At 42.8% G+C, this 19,919-nt stretch overlaps 1 protein-coding gene across 5 annotated transcripts in view; it reads left to right on the plus strand.

Annotated features, from left to right (window-relative positions):
• Positions 1-19,919, plus strand: part of LOC134161340 (alpha-2-macroglobulin-like) — a 41,393-nt gene that overhangs the window by 10,995 nt on the left and 10,479 nt on the right. Inside the window, exons 6-25 of one of the 5 annotated variants that reach the window (XM_062614040.1) lie at positions 204-372; positions 2,281-2,365; positions 3,054-3,177; positions 3,864-3,978; positions 4,115-4,224; positions 5,095-5,256; positions 5,533-5,760; positions 7,062-7,125; positions 8,299-8,441; positions 8,798-8,947; positions 9,158-9,328; positions 10,038-10,137; positions 11,501-11,627; positions 11,914-12,142; positions 13,230-13,356; positions 13,966-14,087; positions 17,168-17,219; positions 17,808-17,894; positions 18,023-18,199; positions 19,682-19,766. In XM_062614040.1, coding sequence (XP_062470024.1) covers positions 204-372; positions 2,281-2,365; positions 3,054-3,177; positions 3,864-3,978; positions 4,115-4,224; positions 5,095-5,256; positions 5,533-5,760; positions 7,062-7,125; positions 8,299-8,441; positions 8,798-8,947; positions 9,158-9,328; positions 10,038-10,137; positions 11,501-11,627; positions 11,914-12,142; positions 13,230-13,356; positions 13,966-14,087; positions 17,168-17,219; positions 17,808-17,894; positions 18,023-18,199; positions 19,682-19,766 — 2,627 coding nt within the window. The remainder of the gene's footprint in view (positions 1-203; positions 373-2,280; positions 2,366-3,053; positions 3,178-3,863; positions 3,979-4,114; positions 4,225-5,094; positions 5,257-5,532; positions 5,761-7,061; positions 7,126-8,298; positions 8,442-8,797; positions 8,948-9,157; positions 9,329-10,037; positions 10,138-11,500; positions 11,628-11,913; positions 12,143-13,229; positions 13,357-13,965; positions 14,088-17,167; positions 17,220-17,807; positions 17,895-18,022; positions 18,200-19,681; positions 19,767-19,919) is intronic. The other 4 variants (XM_062614041.1, XM_062614042.1, XM_062614043.1 and 1 more) reach the window with 4 other exon arrangements.

The following is a 19,919-nucleotide window of genomic DNA, read 5'->3' on the forward strand; positions in this document are numbered from 1 at the left end:
CCCAGAACCTCCAGGGTTAAAAAGCTTTCTTCCATGCCAGTTATGCAGAACTGACAGGTAAGCACTCACAGATCCTCACAGATTATGGAATAATTACAGCTAGGCATTTCCCAACCAGGATATATATGTACACTGGGCATTCCACTGCTGTCCCTGGGAGCCTCCTGTACTGTCTTGTGACCTTGAGTTATCCTAACCTGCAGGATCCCCAGAGGAACCGTGTCTACCAGTGGCAAGAGGTGGAGCTAGAGACTGGCCTTACACAGCTCTCCTTCCCCCTTACCTCGGACCCCATCCAAGGCTCCTACAAAATAGTTGTGCAGAAGAGCTTCTCGGCCCATGTGGAGCACTCCTTCAGGGTAGAGGAATATGGTAAGGAGATGAGATATGGGCTGCAAGCAGGACTGACAGCAATGCCTTATACTGTAACCTCGCAATTTGGGATTTGCTGGTAATGGCATGGAGAAGGGAAGGACTGAATACACAGGCAATGGTGTTCAGAGGGGCTGGCCCTGGCGGTTCTGAGTATCAGAGGTGGTTGCTCTTTTTATGGCATCTCTGCAACCTGCCTGAGGTTGTATTTGCTCCTAGTGCTCTTGGAAGTACAGAGTCCAATAGGCTTCCTGTGCAGGGCTTATGCCACCAATTTCAGTTGACTCTGTTTTAGTAATTTTTCAGTCCAGCAGCTTGTTGCAAGCACCACTAGATACAGAGTAAGAGATGACAGTATTTTGGTGACCCTGTTTTGCCCCTCTCATCATCTACATCAGTTCTGTTTCTCCACTTGCAGTCCTCTGTCTTTTTCCTCTTCTCCTTTGTTTCTGCAAAAGCTTGGAAAACATGTTTGGTAGAAAACTTCAGTTTGAAGAAGAGCACTCCACAGATGTTACAAGAGGATGCAAACAGACTGGTAGTAGAGGCTGAGTAAGGAGAAATGTGCTGCCCCAGGGAGCATTCTAACCCCAATTTCTATAATAAAACCTCTCAGGTATTTGTAGAAGTGTACTCAGGCTAGGCTCTGTGTTGGAGGAGACTGCTTGGCCTGTGCTCTGCAGTCCCAGTCTCCCCCCCAGCTGTACATGCAGCCCTAATGACCCAGTGCATTGTTCAGAACCTGCTGTTTCTGGAATACACAGGGTTCAAACCAAAGAAGATTGTCACTGAAATCCATGGGGCTGTCTTATTTGGCTTTACATCAGGCTTGGTGGCTAGTATGAACATGGTGAATAACTTGAACACAAACCTGCTTATTACAGGCTTCAGCCTGCCATGCTGACAGATGGGCTGTGCCTCCTCTCACAAAGATCATTCTGAACATCCCCCAGAATCACAGATGTATGTCACTTTCTTAGCTTTAAACTAACTTAATTGTTCTTTAGTTTGTTCTTCAGTCTTATTCCCATGAATCTCCCCTGTTGCTAGTTCCCTTACAGCCTTTAGAGGAAATGTGCCCTGGGGTTGAAACATGGTGCCTTGCCTCCCATCCTAAAGGCAAATGTATGGCTAAACTGCATAACCCAGGATTGTTTTCCAGTTCCTGGACCTGGTTGTGTACCCCCTCTGCTCTTATTTCCTTGCACTGTAAAAAAAATCTATCAGATTCACCATCTGGAAGCAGGCCATTGAATGCCTCAGTCCGGTCCTAGACTTGAGTAGTTGGGGGATTAGGTTTGCAGGATGCAGTGTAGGAGAAGGAATGTAATTTAATACTCAGGAGCAAAATATGTCTTTTCCTTGCCACCCTTTATATTAGGCTTTATTTCTGACTTGACACTTTGAAAATAAAAACCTGAGAGTCTGTGTCTAGATTCACAAGAACGGTGTGGATGCGGAGGACAGCTTCACATGCTACATATTACTGAGCCTAACAGTAACAGTTACTGTTGGGATCTCCAGAACAATAACAACCAACCAAGTGAAAAAAATGGTTCAAGCTGTTTCCATGTGGTAAACTACAAAGGCGGTGAATGTGCTGCAAATTATGGACACAATACACAGGACCATTGTGTCCTGAATGGGCATATGTAAGAGATCTACACAGCTGTCTGAGATCACATGAGCATGTGCTGCAAATAAGAGAAGGTAAGGACTACAACACTCTTTAATTCCCTTTAAATGCAAACAGTGGTGAAGGCTAAGAAAACCTAGTGAAGGGGTAGCAGGGCTGTGCTGAAGACCCCAGAAAGGTGATGGTTCATGTTAAGATGATCCTGGCTCTGTGTTTGGGTTGCTTGTGTGGCTCTCCTTCACTATTCTCATATCAGACTTTCTCCCATCTAGTGCTGCCTAAGTACGAGGTCCTGGTGAAGCTGCCCAAGATGATCACTCTTAAGGACAAGGAGCTTCCAGTGTCCGTCTGTGGTCTGTGAGTCACAAGAGTCACAGTCTTCATCACTTATCCTTCCCTCCTCCTTTATGCTGAGGTCTGAAGGACAGCTGGGGAAGGGTTTTCATGCTTTTCCCAGACATCCCATGCAGCTTTGTTCCACTGTATTAATCCTGAGCCTGATACTTGGCCTGAACAATCAAAGTGAAAGGTCTTCTCTGGGTTTCTTGAAAGATGATGCCAAACAAATCTGCAGCTCTCTCATATCAGTTTGCTGTCTTTTTCTGTCTTTGCATTTCTTCAGTTAGAGATTGTCTACCAACCCTGAACCCTCAAATACTCTGAGATGTCAGATCAGACATCATTTAAACAGGTGGTACAAACCCAGTGTTCTTATTTTTAACTCATAAATTGTTCCTCCAGTGCCCCTGGTTGGTTTTCTACTTCTTCAGTGAGCCCTCAGCAGTTTGTGATACAGGGATCCTCCTGGCTGAAGTAATATTCTACAATGTTTTCCTGCATTGCTGCAGAGAGCTCCCACCTGGAGCAGGTTCTAATAGATAATGGAAGAATCTCAACATGGAAATTATGGAAATGTAGTCACTAGAATCATTCAAATATCACATTAGTCAGCCTTCAAAAGGAAATACTAGGAAGTCATCCACAAAGGTCTTTTGGGAGATGTGTCTGAGTGTGACTCTGACTGATTAACCCTTTGTCATTACAGTTACACTTATGGAAAACCTGTTCCTGGCTTGGTCAATGTCCAATTGTGCCGGAAATTCTCCCGTTCTGCTTCAAATTGTTATGGAAAAGAAGCAGAAGCTGTGTGTGAAGAATTCACTAGGCAGGTGAGTCCCAGTATTAAAATGAAGGGGTCTTTCTTATGGATAACAGACAGTGTTGTCTAAAGAAGGCCAAATCTGTAACTGGTGGGAAACAGTAGGACATCAGAGGTAGTATTCTGTCTGGGGAAAAGTAGATGTTCTTAGAGGAGGGCATTCTTAAGAGTTGAGTCATTAAACTGGAAACAAAACCGATGAAGAAAACCCCACAGCTGAAACCCTAACCCCATTGAAGCTAAAGACAAATCTCCACTTAGCACCTGTGAGGTCCCTGCTATGGATCCCCAAACTGAAAAAAGAATCTGTGAGAGAATACTGCAACTGTGGGAGGGACTGGCAGGGAGCATGAGCAAAGAGGATGAGGAGAAAACAAGAAGGTGGTATTGCAGATGGGTTAAAGACAGGAGAAAGGAGAAACACAAAGAACTAAAGTAGGAGGGGGTTAACAAGGAAACCAGTGCATTCCTTGTAGAACTGAGTGTCAAGTACTTCAGAGAATACAGAAAATGTGTGGATGAAACACTACGAAACAGGCTGTAAACAATTTCTGATCTTGGAGACAACCCTAGAACATAAGGCTGGGATTTCCTGAACAAAAGTTAAGCATGTTAACTTTGGAGTATCTCTTCCTGTCCCACAAGGCACCAGATCTGTCCAAAGAATTCCAATTTTCTCTCCAATCCCCTGTTTAGGCAGATGCTCGTGGGTGTATTTCTGGTGTAGTAAGAACCAAGATATTCCAACTCCAACGCCGGGGATATGAGATGAGCATTGAGGTACAAGGCAAGATCACAGAGGATGGGACAGGTATGTATCACATAGGGATGGCAAAGTGATGGCAGACCATAAAAGGGGAGGGCCTGGCAAAGATAAGGAAGGTGGAGTGACCTGCCTATAAATGCTGCTATTCATAATAACCCCTCTTTACTGTGCTCTGTCTCAGGAATAGAGATGACTGGAACAGGCTCCTGTGGAATCACACCCATCATGAGCAAAATCAGCTTTGACTTTCTGGACTCTCAGTACAGACCAGGGATCCCAATCTTTGGGAGGGTAGGGAACTTACACAACCCTGGACAATGAGTGGCAAAGCAAACTCACAAATGCACAATCACCTCAGATGGAATAGCAGTGTGTGCAGATGACATGGTCCACTTTGCAGAGGAATTGCTGAGAATTTGGGCACTCTTAACAGACACATGGCCTTGAGCCTCCTGGCAGTAAGCCTAGTAAAGACTAGAAGGGCCATTGTTCTAACACATGAGAATAACATCAGAGAGGAGCAAACATGGGCTATTCCACAAGGGAACGTAATCCAGGTGCAAAGGGTGACCACAACACAGGTAGGCGCAGTGACCTCATCCACAATGGCACAGTCCCACAGCTCCCAAGCAGGCTAAACAGAGTTGAAGAGGTGTAACAAGTTCCGCCAACAGTCCAGTGACCACCAGACAGTGTGAGGTGATGAGTCAGGGCTGAGCTCAACCAAGGAAGTCCAAGTAACCAGATGGGAACAACAGGAGAAAGAGTGTAGGGTATCGGTCTACCTCCAATGTAGCTTTAGTGAAGGACTGGGGCAAGGCAGAAGCCTGAATTCAAAGTTCCTGAACCAAGAGGAAGATGATATGTGGTGGAGGTCCCAAATGAGCTTGGCCAGGGGAATTAAAAACTACTGAGGAACTTAGAGCCCAGACACATAAATTCCTTGGACCAATAAGATTGTTTTACTGAGAATTTTCTCAGTTGCTGCCTCTGGCAACGCAGCGCTCACCTCAGACATTTCCACATTCATGTCTTCTGTTCTTCTCTGCAAAGAAATATCCTGCCTGGCAAGCAAGAAAAGAAGGAAGAGGCAGAGGCTTTAGGACTTGGGTATTGTTTGGTGTTTTTAGTCTAAAACCTGAAGTTTGTTTTTGCTATTAGGTGAAGCTGGTAGATGGCACCGATGCCCCAATTGCCAATGAAACCATCATGATTTCTGTGGATGGAGACAGGTACAAAGGGAATTACACTACAGATGAGCGGGGACAATCCTGGTTTTCCATAGACACTACCACCTTCACGCAAGCCTCCCTGGAAATCCGAGTGAGTGGCAGAGACGGGGCAGGGGGACTGGGGTAAGACTATGCCTTTCTGATCAGCTGGGGAAATACCTACCCATGGGTTTTCTCTCTTTCTGCTAATCAGAAAATATAGCAAGTTTCTTTGCATGTCACCTCTCTTCTCTCTGTCTCCTGTGCATGTTCTCTACCTTTGTCTTAGAATGGGAAATATAAAACATACCCATAGTTTTCCTGTGGATTTTCATGTGACTTGTTACATGGTTTTTGTCAGATATAAACGTTTATTCTTCTTTATCAGGCTGATCATAAACCTGAGCTGAACTGCTATGACAGTGACTGGATCACACCTTTATATGAGCATGCCATGCGTAGAATAAGTCGGTTTTATTCCCCCAGCAAGAGTTTCCTCAAAATTGAGCCAAAGCCTGAGACATTAGGTTGTGGCTCCCCCACGGAGATCCAAGTGCATTACATCTTCACACCAGAGGCCATAGGAGAGCAGAAGAAAATTACCATTTACTATTTGGTAAGGATTATTTGTTCTTACTTTGACCTATGGCTACAGAGAGCATAACGACAGATACAGCTATCAGCACTGCTATATGGTCGTCGGTCCTTAGCCACTGATGATAGAAAGTGTGACCTGTGGCAGGGGGCTTTAAACACTTTTCCATAATGTTTCTCGTGTTGTCTTCAATGTACAGACATGGTTAGGGTGTACATATTTTATTAAGAACATAAGAGAGACATAATGTTGGTGGAGAGAGCACAGTCTTGGGCACAGCCATCCAAGGCTTATTTCATAATACTTCACTCCCATTTTTCCCAACTCCAAATTCTGGTCCATATATGGTCACAGCCCAGAAACCAGCAGCCTACAACAAAGTAAAAGATGAGGAGGAGGTCGACTGTCTCATACCCAGTTTTGTCCCTTGGTAGACATCTGACTACTGAAACTAAAGCAACAGCTCTAACTACCGTAACAGAAAAGCCCAATGAGCTTAGAGTGTAGGTTGTATGTCAGACAATGATGGAAAGTTTGGAATACCACGGTAATTGGAACAGGCTATAATGTGCTGTCACTGAGAACTGTGAATTGGTTCATTTTGAGGGGCAGAAAAGACATTAATTCATCTGTGACCAATGACCTGTCAGTTCACTTGGGAGAACAGGAAGAACCAGGTGAATATTCAAATAGAATTTCTTTTCCTCCTAAGTTTGTTTTTCTGGTTATCCCCTTTAATGACTCTAGCAGAAGAGATGAGAGCAGCCTTGAAGAGCTAGAAGAAATCAGTGGAACAGACCCTCCTGTTCTGATGGATTGTACAGCACATCGGGGACAGTGCTTAGACTGACATTACAAAAAAAAAAGAGAACAGAACATGTGTTAGAGATGTCCATATGCTTATTTTCAAGACTGCTAACAATAAATTGAAGCACAAGATTCCTGTTTATCCCTATAGCCTGGGAAAGCTGGTTTTAAGAATATATTTATAAGGCATGCAACAAAATAGTGAGGGAACTTATATTTTCATAGGTGTGGATCCTACATCTTGAAATTAAAATATGGAATAGATATCCTATGTGGAAAGTAATTGTAAAGCCAGCTCTGACCAATGAGGAAACACTGGTCCTCCTAGGCGTGAATATTTTTGCCTCCAAAGACACAGTAAATTCCAGTCTGGCACTTGCTTAGTATTTTCTTGGTTTTGTTCACAGTTAGCAGCACTATTCATATTCACACTCTACAGTTAACCTAGTGCATGTCCATTTTTCTTCCCTTCAACACCAGTAGCAAAATTACAGAAAGGTTTCTCTGTCACACAGGTGATGGCCAAGGGAGGCATTATATTAGCAGATACCTATGATCTGGCTGTGAATCCTGGAAATGGTGAGCAGAACTTTGCATTTTAGCATCTTTGATGAGAATTTTGGGGGTTTTATAAAAGTATTTAATGTTTGAACTGAAATGCATTCTCAGAATTAAATCTTTTAAATTAAGTGGCTTGGGTTAGGTTTGTTTTCTCTGAGTTCTGTAAGGTCCTATGTTTTTGAGAAGAAAATTTTAGAAAATTCAACAAAAAATCTGCATAATATTTTGATTATTTTTTCAAATACCTTTTAAAATATTCAAATATTTTTTTTTAAGTTTCAAACCAACTTTACCCTATTCAGACCATGGATACTTACCAGTGTTGTGAGACTCATATGTACAGTGAGCAGAAGAGCATGTTTCTTTTTCTTTCTCTCCAATCCTTCTTTTTTTTGGTCTTGTTTCACCCTCGTAAGCATGCAAATACACACATCTCTATATTCTAACCAATAAATTTAATTTTATTCAAATAAATGTCCAAGAGTTACACATTTCAGTAACTGAGACTGGCTTTATGATGAATGAGACCTAATGGATATTTCGAAAGTGTATGAATGAGAAGGTGCATAAACAGTGGGTATAAACAGTATATAGAAGTAAAAGATCTTGGGTGTTACATATTCATAGGTAGTTCTGCATCCTCACTAGTAGCAGTGACTAAGCTAACACTCTGGCTAATATCAAGAGATGTTCTATCACCTTGTCCAGATTGCTCAGGCCCAGCTAGAACAGAGGGGCATTTTCCATATGGTTCAAGTGATAGTTTGGTGTTCCAGCTAAATGCTTGCTTATCAGTAACTTCAAAAAGTTGTAGCCTCCCCGCAACCTTGACTGATGTTGCCTATTACAGCAATCCCTTATTTCTATGTTTTTTGGAGATGGCAGAAGATCTTGGAGTTTCAGAAAAAGAAAGGGGTTGGGAACATCAAGAAATTATGCCAGATGTTAACTTGGGAGAATCTAGAAGGCATGTTGAGGCCCATCAAACTCATTTCGTTTGGCTATTACATGCTCACTGTCTGAATGCAGGTGTCTTCAGCAACAGCCATAGACTTTAGTCATATATCAGTCAGTATTCCTGCCCCTGCTATCTAAAAATATTCAGTATGAGTGAACTTGACTTATCTGAGGAGGACAAATGTGTATACTGAAACTTCCTGTACATTGCTTAGCTGTTTTTCTCTTTGTTAGTTTATGGGACATTTCAGTTGACCTTCCCTGTTGAGGCAGCAATTGCTCCCCTGGCACGGATGCTTGTGTACACCACTTCACCCAGTGGGGAAGTCATTGCCAGTTCAGCAGATTTCCAGGTCGAAAGTTGCCTCCCCAGTAAAGTAAGTATAAGCCAGGGTTTATGCAACCCATGTTTGTCTTGTGGCCAGTAGTTCATTCTGAGTTCCGTGGAGGCAGAATTCACAGCCGGTTCATGAAATGGTCTGACCAGATGTTGACTGAGGATTAGGGATAGAAACTCCAGAATAGGTTACTAAGCCATAACTATAAAAAGTGGAGCAAGACAGAATAAGAAGAAATCACTGGCCATTATTAATTATATTCATCAAAGCTGAAGATATATATTGGAATGTCAAGGCACTAGCAGAGCTCAGTTTACAAGGCTGGATGCTTCAGTATAATAGCATCTAACAGCATCTGGAAATGTGTCTGCTTTAACTTCCTTGTGGAATTGCAGGTTAGATTGAGTTTTGTACCCAAGGAAGGTCTTCCAGCCTCTAACACACGCCTGCAACTCCGTACTTCACCGAGGTCCCTGTGTGCACTCCGTGCTGTGGACAAGAGTGTTCTCCTTATGAAGCCTGAGGATGAGCTCTCTCCCAGCTCTGTAAGTCTTAAATATTTCCGGTAATGAGCAAGTACGAGAACCAACTAGGTAGCTATTGACACCACTATAGACATGGGGCCATGTATTTTTATAGCTGCATTTACACTTCTTTTTAGAAGCTGGCCTTTATCAGTGGAGTGTTAGGTAGTATCTATGTCCCTGTAAGCTCTGACTTGCAACATTTTGCCCTGATTCTTTGTGTTTCTCCAGGTGTACGATCTTCTCCCAGTGAAGGAAATCCATGGTTATAGCTTCAAGGACTACTACCTGGAAGAAGACAACATAAATCCTTGTGTGTCACTTGACAACATATTATTAAATGGATTTGTCTACATACCCATTTCTCCTGATGGTGAAGGTGATGCCTATGACATTCTCAAAGTAAGTGCCAGCCTTTCATATTTCTTTGGTTTTCCTTTTTGGAATTCAGTCTCCTCTTCTCACCTGTCCTGAAAGGCTTTTTAATGAACTTTACTGTGAGCTTGTTAACTTCTGTATGCAAGACAACAACCAGGCCCAGGCCCTGCACCTATGTAGCCCACTGCTGGTACCTGAGTGCTTCTCTGAACCATTAAAACTTTTAAAGGTCTCCTCATTGCTGTTAGAGATACCTGCAAATTGACCCAAGTAAGGAACCAGTCCTGAAAGTGACATCTGGTACCATAATATTAGAAACTCTTCCTCAGTCATGCATATTCTCTATCTGGTGTAGATAGGTCTTTAATAAAGTGACAGCTACTTTGACAACCCACAAACTGACCTGTACCCATCTAAAGAGTCCTGTACAAGAATTTTCGGGTACCCTCAATCCGGTGCTTTTCACACATCATTTTCACCCTGGCAGATGTCCCCACAGTAGACTTGTGGCCTTAGCTTTCCATCTGATCATGCCAGCATTTAGCCTCAGGATGAGTGTAACATGATAAAGCTTCAACATCTGGGTTGAACCAGTCTATCTGGCATTTATATACAAGCCTTTGTTATTCTGATTGATACCAGACTTAGGTATGTCTATTCTTGACATACTAGAAATAGTTCATTTTCAAGTGTGCTTGCGTATTTTCTGTTCTTCTTTCTCTTTGTTTACTAGGAATTGGGCTTAAAAGTCTTCACTAGCAGCAAGATCCATAAGCCTGAAATCTGCCAGCATTACCCAGGACACATGATGGAAAGGAGTTACAGTGGTTCTAGTACCTTCTTCATTTTACCCCCCACACAACTACCTAAAATTTATGACTCCTATTTCTTTGAATATTAATTACGCCAGGCAGATCAGATTGTATTCTGATATGTTGACCTAATTCAGGATCACTCTTTCCTGGACTCAGTCCCAAAATATGAAACTGATCCACCTCTGCCTCCTTATCCCCAGCTAGGCAGCTAGTACCTGGCTGGCGCTACATGTGCTTGGTGACTGCAATGCCAGCCCCTGCAGCAGAAATTCTGTAGGCACTAAAGCAGTCTGCCAACACGAAGTAGTGGCTTTTTTTCCCCTCAGATGTGAGTCCAGCTATGGAAACCTTAAAAAAGGAGTCTCTATTTCTAGATAGTCACATTCCAGAAATAACTAAAGGAACTACTAGGGCAAAAGTGGGCCAAGACAAATGAGAAGGTGGTACACTTCTGTGGGTAGAGGCTGAGAAATTTCGCTCTATTCCCTGCAATCCATTCACGTGACTAAGAGTCTGGGTAGGTCATGTCACTTCTCTGCAACTTCAGTGATTGTGAAGATAGAATAATATTACCTTTTTTATCTGAATAGTTCTGAGATTAGAAAGGCCACATAAAACACTTGCCTATGCCACTTCCGGTTACTGGGTTTCCTGGTGCAGTTTCCCAGCTCCTATTAAAAAATTGCAGCTTTTTGTCTGGTGATAGCTTCTAGCCTTCTATTTATAACAGATCAGATCTTTGGTTTGAAATGCAGGATTTGTCTTCAAAGCACGGCCTGAGACAGCTGGCTGCTTTGAGAAGACGTAAAAGTCTTCTAAGGCTGAAGGAAAGCCTTTCATAAGGCACAACACTATGCAACACTGACAAAGTGTCATGGTTCCTTCGCTAATGGCCAGAGATTCAAAGACCCATATTAATCTCAAAAAAAAGCTTAGATAGAGGAGGGGAAGACTAAATGTGACTTCTGTGTCTGGTCATGAATATCCATCTATTCTTCAACCAGATTTAATAAACTATATGCAACTGCAATATCTGGAGTCAGTAAGTTCCACATTTGACTCTATATTGCAATAGAAATGTACCCTCAATAACATCATTATACTTGGCTCTTTTGGCACTGCTGGGTTTGCTGGCAGTGGGGGAAGAATGTTCAACCCCATCCAATCTCTGTAAGAACAGCAGCAACATTAGGAAAAACGAAATGAGATGACAACAGAGAAATACATCTGTTTCCATTTACCAAGGTTTCAAAGCTGTTCTTTCAATTTAAAGATTTTAGCTAAGAATAACCACTGCCTGGAAGGAAAGTATCCTCCTGATTCAGAAAGAAGTCTGACCTGTCTTTTTCTTTCTTCCTGTCCTTGAACAAATTTACTCTAGTGACTGCATTGAATCTGCTTGAAGATTTGGACTATGAAGTAACAGAACGTATGGTTGCTGGCAATCCTGTGGAGACTGTCCGGAAGTACTTTCCTGAGACATGGATATGGGACATAGTTACAGTGAAGTAAGTGTTTATGGTCATGCAGAGAGTGGTCTCTGCAGCAAACACTCAAGAGATACTTAAGCCTCAATGGAAGTATCAGGTATTTCAGTAGGAGTAGTATTTCTAGTAGACAGAGGGATTTTTCAAGGTCACTAAGTACAGGATGCTTTGGGGGGGACACGCAAAAGCCAGTGCCCATATGGAGCTGGTCAGGAGTTCGCTGTTAGCAGGTGTTGTTCAGTAGGCTGAGAAAAACGTAGATGATCCCCAGAATATAACTGAAGTCTTGTTCTCTGTCCCTCACCAGCTCTGAGGGAAATGCTGGTCTAGATGTGACCATCCCTGACACCATCACCGAGTGGAAAGCCAACGCATTCTGCATTTCAGCAGACACGGGCTTTGGCCTGTCCCCAACAGTGACCCTCAGAGCCTTCCAGCCCTTCTTTGTAGAGCTCACCATGCCCTACTCTGTAGTGCGTGGTGAGTCCTTCACGCTGAAAGCCACCGTTTTCAACTACCTGACCACCTGCATCAGGGTAAGACACACACACAACTTTGCTCAGCCCGACAGCTTAGGGAAGACTACAGTGGGCAATTTATAACAGTTTCCTCAAGCCAGATGACTTGGCCCTAACAATAATTTCATATAGATGTACTTCTGTAGGTGTTCTAGGTGTATTAAATGAAGGGGAATATGTTTTTCTGACAATGTTTTGAAATCTCCGTTTGATTCAGAACCTAAAGCTTTGCTGCTGAGGCCCCCAGCTTTGTCGTCACAGGTTAATGTGATTGTCCTATAGAAATAGGGAACTTGGGTTATCCACAGACCACAGAGTCATTGCATACCCACACAGAAACTCTAGGGTCACCAGACTGTGTTCATTCTTCAGTCTGATCTCATATAAACATCTCACAAAGTTTCACACCGTATTTGCTTGAATATGTAGACTGTGTTTTATTGCATCTGCTCATAAGACGCTGAGCAGAGAGAACTACATAGCTTCACTATTCTTATCTGCATTTTTTTCACCAACAAAAAAGTGGTTAGTCTTTGAGGTTGGGAGGTTAGACAAAGAAAATACCAATCGCCTTTGCTCAGTTGTTTATAAATACAATTTTATTCTGAAAGGAGTGAAGCTGAAACAAGGAGGGGCACTGATCCAGCCATTCCAGTGCACTCTCATTTATTTCCCTGTCTTTCCTGTTTTGTTTGCAATTTTCAGGTTCCTTATTCCATTCTCCCTTGTTCCTTACTAGGTTTTGCACTGCTAGAGTTTTACCTCTCACCCAACTAATCATGAGGGGGATCTTTAATTCATGGCTGAGTTTGTAGTCACTGCTTTGCCTTTACTCACACAACTTGCCCATGCTCTCCATTTTCCCAGAACCCGTTTCCAAGATACACATCCTGTTCTTTGCACTTACCTGCCCAATCTCTTACAATTGTACACACCTCAGTCTTTTTCCACTTTATCACCTAGTTCTTGCTCTGCAATATCAGTAAGGTTCTCAGTCCCACATTATAACCAGCTCCACTACACATATCTATGTATAGCACTGTGTCCTGTACCCCAGCTTCTCTGCAATTCCAGCCTTCATGACACCTCTCTGTACAAATGGCAGGTCAGTGTGTCTCTGGCTGAATCTACCCATTTTCTGGCAACACTAATAGAGAAGCAGGAAGAATCCTACTGCATCTGCATGAATGAAAGGAAAACTGTGGCTTGGGCAGTAACACCAAGATCTCTAGGTAAGAAGCTGAACAACAAGAAAATGCTGGGATGAGATATTTGTGGATGGCATCAGATCTTTGGTGTGAGGAGCTAGGTAACTCCAAACCTGTCTGGAAAGATCTTGTCTATGCCAGAAGTGAGAATTCCAGCCCTGAGGTTGAGACACTACACTAGGATGTGGTCTCCAGGTGCTAAACAAACTATCTAAGAGTTATGGGCCATCATTTTTTTAACACCTGAACAGAAGTTACAAATTCCCTTAATGTGTGCAAAGCACTAAGACATTCCTGAGACATTGTGTAGCTCAGAATGTCTCAGCTTAATGTGTCTGGGTCTGAAATATTTTAGTCAAAGCTTGCTTTCTCTAAAGCCTCACAGAACAAGACTGATTTACAAGACCTGCCCCTCCACTACTCTTCTTGATGATGGACTAGCACCTGCTGGGGTGATCATCACAAAGGAGGCGGCCTGCAAGGCTGCAGCTGGATCAAGATAAAACACTGTCTTGAGTTTAGTTCTCCTCTTGGAAAAGCTTCTCTGTAACGCACCAGAGTGCCCAGCACAAACACAGACTCGTATGTCCCTGGCACTGCCCGGCAGGGCTGGCTAACCCCTGTTTCCTCCAGGGCAGGTGGAGTTCTCAGTGAGCACTGAGGCCCTGCAGAACAAGCAGCCCTGTGGGAGCACCATCGTGGAGACTCCTGAGAAAGGGAGGAAGGACACGGTCATCAGACAGCTGCTGGTGGAGGTATGTGGGCTGCTGAGTTTGGTGTCATAGAAAAGTAGTAATAATTTCATGCTCCACTGCAGCAGTTGCTGTATGAGAGGGGCTTTCTGTTTTAGGCATGATAGCAGCAATAACGGCTTGTGTGACTCTTGCTCTGCACACTTTTATAAAAGAAGCATTGATAAATCTCACAAAGGCCAATAGAGCCCATAAATCCTAATGTTGCCATCTCATACTAAAAGCAGGGTATTACATTACATAGTGGGACAGAAATAATAAGGAGGGCAATAATGACAGATTTGTCCCAAACACATCATCTGGGAGATAAATGAGAGCTGCTTGGTTTTACCTGTAATAAATCACAGGGGTAGGTTGTAAATGGAAGACTTGCCAGAAACATTATACATCTCCTCCAGCACATGGCCAGTACTCTGGAATATGGAACAATCACCACAATCTACTAATATTTCCAAACAAAACTACCATCATTGTTCTGAATTTTTTATTACACTCTTAAGAATCTTCAAGCAGTATGAACTAACTTTTTCTTTTTTCATTCTTTTGTACTTTTTTCCTTAATCAGTGTTTTGCAATGATAAAACCACAGTTTTTCCCATGATAAATAGCCAGTCATAAAATTAATCCACAGTATGAGACTCCCTGTGACATTAATAGCAAACCAAGAGTACCAGCTCACAGTTTAGCAAAATCTATATAATACAACATGCCATAACATTGTCAATCCTTTGCATGACAGGAAGGAATAATCATATTTAGTTAAATTAAGTCAGCAGTAATATAGTAATTTATAACATTGCAACTTCTACTTACATTGCAGACATTCCAATTTTCAGTAAGGCACAGCTAGGATTCGTGTAATACATAACTTCATAATATGTTTTGCTAACCTGAATGTAATGATGGAACAATCCTATCTTCCTGGCTTTTATTTATTTGTTTATTCCCTTATTTACAAATGAATTTGAATGTATAGTGCATTTCATGTATCATGGCTTCAATAATGTTATCATTTCAGGAAAACTTCCTAATTTCATATATGCCCTCAGGAAAAAGAGTGTTTATTTTGTTCTTTCAACTGTACCGTTCTGGTGTCCTCAACATAAAAAGGACATGGAACTGTTGGAATATGTCCAGAGGAGTCCAAGAGGATGATCTGGCCTCTAATGTAAGACTGGAGCACCTCCTGTATGAAGATAGGCTGAGAAAGTTGGGGATGTTCAGCCTGGAGAAGAGAAGGCTGCGTGGAGACCTCATAGCAGCCTTCCAGTATCTGAAGGGGGCCTATAGGGATGTTGGAGAGGGACTCTTCGTTAGGGACTGTAGTGATAGGACAAGGGGGAACGGGTTAAAACTTAAACAGGGGAAGTTCAGGTTAGATATAAAGAAGTTCTTTCCTGTTAGGGTGGTGAGGCACTGGAATGGGTTGCCCAGGGATGTTGTGAATGCTCCATCCCTGGCAGTGTTGGACAGATCCTTGGGTGACATGATTTAGGGCGAGGTGTCCCTGCCCATGGCGGGGGGGGGTGGAACTAGATGATTTTAAGGTCCTTTCCAACCCTAACTATTCTATGATTCTATGGTACTGGAAGATACGAACTGTACAGTCTTTTCTCCCAGATGTCGTGGGAGTGAAAGTAACTGACTGAGCATTAAAATGACTTCTCTCAGGGTGTCTGAGAGATTACTGGTTTTATCCTGCTATTGTACTGAGGTAATTAATCTACAGCAAGCCTTGACTGGATAGAATGGGAGATTAGCATCCAAGGCTGAACAATTAATTAGCAGGAGTGGATACAGTGTAACTTGCTTGGAGTTGCATTGTCCCAGACACATGGATGACAACATCCCCTGCAGCAAGCAGTGCATCCAAGGGAGAGAGAAGGGAGTGTGCCAGAACCCATGGGGTGTCCTCTTGTCCCTTGGGAAATCAAGCCTTGCTGAGAGCTAGTTGAGAAACAGGATGTTTTCTCACCCAGGAATTTCTCAGCTGGAAAGGAAAATCTTTCAAATAGTTACAGTTTGTATGTTTTAATCTCCTGTTGAAATGTTCAAAATCAAACAAAACAATGGATTTCTCAGTTACATTTCAGGATGACATGCTGAAACACATAAAAAGATGCCTTTTTGAACTAAAACATTTAGCTCTGTCATGGTTTCTCCTAAAAGCTTTCCTTTTTATTTTTATTTTTGGTTTTGCCCTACTCTTTTGATCTAGAAAGGATCTTTTTAATCCTTTCTCTGTCACTACATTGTATTTTCACTGTGTGAGAAAGTGAAGGTAATAATACATCGTTTACATGCTGGAAAAAGAATTCAGCTAGCAAAAGTTGGGAATTTTTTGAAACAATAGGGACTTTCCTACCTGGAGTAAAAAAAAAAAAACAACACAACAACGATGTGGGGATCCAACTGAAATAAACTCTGGCAAAATATGTTTTCTGGTAAATATTTGACTCCTGAGGTTAATGCAGAAAGTTTTCAACCAGCTCAACAGAAAATGGGTTCTCTTTCCCAACTTCAAAAATTAGCCTAGAAGTTTTTGAAGCAGAAGGATACAATCACTAGTTGACTGTGGCATATATTCAAATTCTGGGTGTTGTAACGTGTCACTTGTGAGTGCTCTAGTTGGTATCTGTCAAAGCTCTTGCGTACATATCCTGCTGGTGTCCCAGGCACTCAGCTGTCATTGCAGTGTGAAGCATTCTTCTAGACTGGGCCAGGGTGGGTAGTACCTTGGAAGACCACCCTGTGGCTCTGTTAGCACCGTCAGTACTGGCATGTTGCATGCTATCTGCATCATATCCTGTGAAATCACAGGGCCTCTCCCAGTAGTAAGAAAGGAAATAACATGTATTAAATTTCATGCTTGTAATTAGCCAATATGTTATAGTCTTCAATTATCCTCAGTTTAGCATATTGAGGAAAAAAACTTCAAGCCATTTGCAAAGACTTTTTGGTATAATGAATTATTACCACAGAAGAATTTATAACATTTTCATTTTCTTAGAGTCCCTTTTAGGTTGTTCGTTGTTGTTGTTGTTTCACATATTTTGGTTTTTTTTCTTACCTTTTTCCCCAAGCCGGAAGGGACTGAGGTGGAAACTACCTACAACTTTGTGCTGTGTGCCTCTGGTAAGAGCCTTTTGTTTTCTAAGACTTTCTTTGTGAAGATAGAGACCAAAGATGGAGGGAGATGACAAGGTTTTTGAATCCTCCACTCTGAGAAGAAAGGTGTAGGGACCTGATAAAATTGAATAAACTAGATGTATGTCCAACTGGTAGTGAAAATAATTCTTCCTATAGCAGAAGAGCTGAGTCTGTAACAGTCCCTGCAATTACAGAGGCAAAAGCATATCTCAGGAACTGAGGCTGGTCAGGTCCCTAAAAGGAGAGAATATCTGCGACTGAATAGGGTTATTGCAGTAAGCCAGGCCTCCCAGCCAAAGCAGAAAAGGCCAGAAAAACAGCCTAGAAAGGGTATTTGTCAATCAAGGCCTGGCGACAGTGCCATGTAGAAGCCCATGACTGTCTGTGTGTAAGGGTGTTGCAGGCCCAACACAAAATTTGCAGGGTGGGAAGCTTTCACAACAAAATTACAGATAAAGGGATTCGTTGAAGGCAGGAAACCCCTGTGCAGGGACGGTGTCTCACCCTCTTAGCTGCTACTCAGACATGCAAATACACCTGTAGTTTTAACCAGACTGATCTGTTCTTTTACAGCAGAAAAGTTGATGTCAGAGCCAGTCTCCCTGGTTCTCCCTGAGACTGTGGTGGATGGCTCAGCCAGAGCGTATTTCTTAGTATTAGGTAAGCAAAGCATTTTCAGGATGTCACATGCTGTTTTGAAACACTGCTATGTTTCTTCAGGCTTTGCTCAGCCCACTGGCAGGCCCTGAACTGTGCTGATTTACACTGGAAATGGTCCCATTCCCCAGGTGACATCATGGGCACTGCCATGCAGAACCTGCACCAGCTCCTCCAGATGCCATTCGGCTGTGGGGAGCAGAACATGGTCCTGTTTGCACCCAACATCTACGTCCTGGACTATCTGAACAAGACAGGGCAGCTGAGTGAGGAGGTCAAATCCAAGGCTATTGGATACTTAGTAAGCGGTGAGCTTTTGCTTGTCTGTTCATTCCTTCCCTTGGAGACTGGATAAAGATACTAATGGCCGCTAGCATGTGTGATCTTGGGGAGGCTGTCCTTGTGTGTTCTCTGGAAGGAAACATGGTACAGTGGTCGGTCAGCTGCATATAATTCAGTATCTATAAGAGAGAATCCTGTGCTCAGGTGGAGGTGCAGGGTGAGAGCAGAGAGCATCCAAACAGGAACATAGAAGATGTCCAGTACTGACAACAACTCAGCAGTTGTTGTCATTGTTGCGGTTTAAAACCAGTCAGGCAGCTCGTTCACTCACTCCCCCCCTTCTTTCCCTCCCCTACTCCCGGAGGGATGGAGAGGAGAATCAAAAAGAATGCAACTCCCCCGCGTTGAGATAAGAACAGTTTAGTAACTAAGGTATAACACAAATCACTACTGCTACCACCAATAATAATAATGATAAAGGAAATAACAAAGGAACAGAATACAACACCTCAGCACCAGCCGACTGATAACTCGCCCCACCAGCCCAACCAAGCACCGGCCGATACCTAGTATAACCCCACAGTGAACCAGCCCTTCTGGGTAACTCTCAGTTACATCCCGGGCATGGCATGCTGTGGTATGGAATATTTCTTTGGCTAGCTCGGGTCAGGTGTCCTGTCTCTCCTTCCTCCTGGCTTCCCCTCTTCCCTGGCAGAGCATGAGGCTCAGAAAGTCCTTGGCCAGACCAAACATTTGATCAGTAACTAAAAACATTGGTGCTATCAGCACCGTTCTCAGGCCGAAAGTCAAAAACACAGTGCTGCACCAGCTACCAAGAAGGAGAAAAAAATGACTGCTACTGCTGAACCCAGGTCAGTCTTAAGAAAAGGGTTGTATAAAATACATAAATCAGTCTGTAACCATTCATCGTGGTGGCTGCTTATGCAGATCTTGGACTACATAATCATACATAAATCTTAGGATTAAGACTTAAAAAGTGTCACTTGCCTTTGACTAGGCCAGAAATTTGACACACTAGCTGGGACATGTTGGCAAACGTAATACCAGTACATATGGACACAGTGGGTGTCTGCTGACTAACAAGGGACCAGTTTTACTCAGTTATGTCACAGAAAAATTGCACTTCCTCTAATGAAAATGGTCCTGTTTTCTGCATCTCTATCCTGTGTGGGGCTCACCTTTTTTCAGTTCTGCCCTGGAAACCTTTTTCCGGTTTCTCTAAAGTCTGGGATACATTTATCTCTCCTCACCAAGTCTAGGCAGAGAGCAGCAATGACCTCAGATACCCAGTTCCCAGGTGTTTTAGGGAAGAGGATGGAAGTAGTCAGAGCTGTGTGTTTGCCTGAACTTCCATGATAACACTGAGCAGCGTACCTCATGCTTGTGCCATTAGAAGAAGGATACTGTGTCCTATGTCTTCTACATTTCCTTTGCATGGCTCCCTGAAAAGTACTCTGGCAATTAAAATGTTCTTCCACTCTTTTCAGGGTATCAGAGGCAACTGAAGTATAAACACTGGGATGGTTCTTATAGCACCTTTGGGCCCCGTTATGGGCAAGTGGGGAATACCTGGTAAGAATTCAGTACCACTGGCTTTTCATTTCTGCTTTTCATGCCCTCCTTTTCCTAAGTATTCTCTTGTGTCTGATCATTGTGGAGGTTGAAATGGAAGTGGAGATGAAATTACAATCATGACAACGTAGGATAATCATGTAGGATAATGGA

Source organism: Pezoporus occidentalis, unplaced genomic scaffold, assembly GCF_034315485.1.
Source record: "Pezoporus occidentalis ecotype Australia unplaced genomic scaffold, CSIRO_AGI_Poc_V1 ctg172, whole genome shotgun sequence".
NCBI classification, from domain to species: domain Eukaryota; kingdom Metazoa; phylum Chordata; class Aves; order Psittaciformes; family Psittacidae; genus Pezoporus; species Pezoporus occidentalis.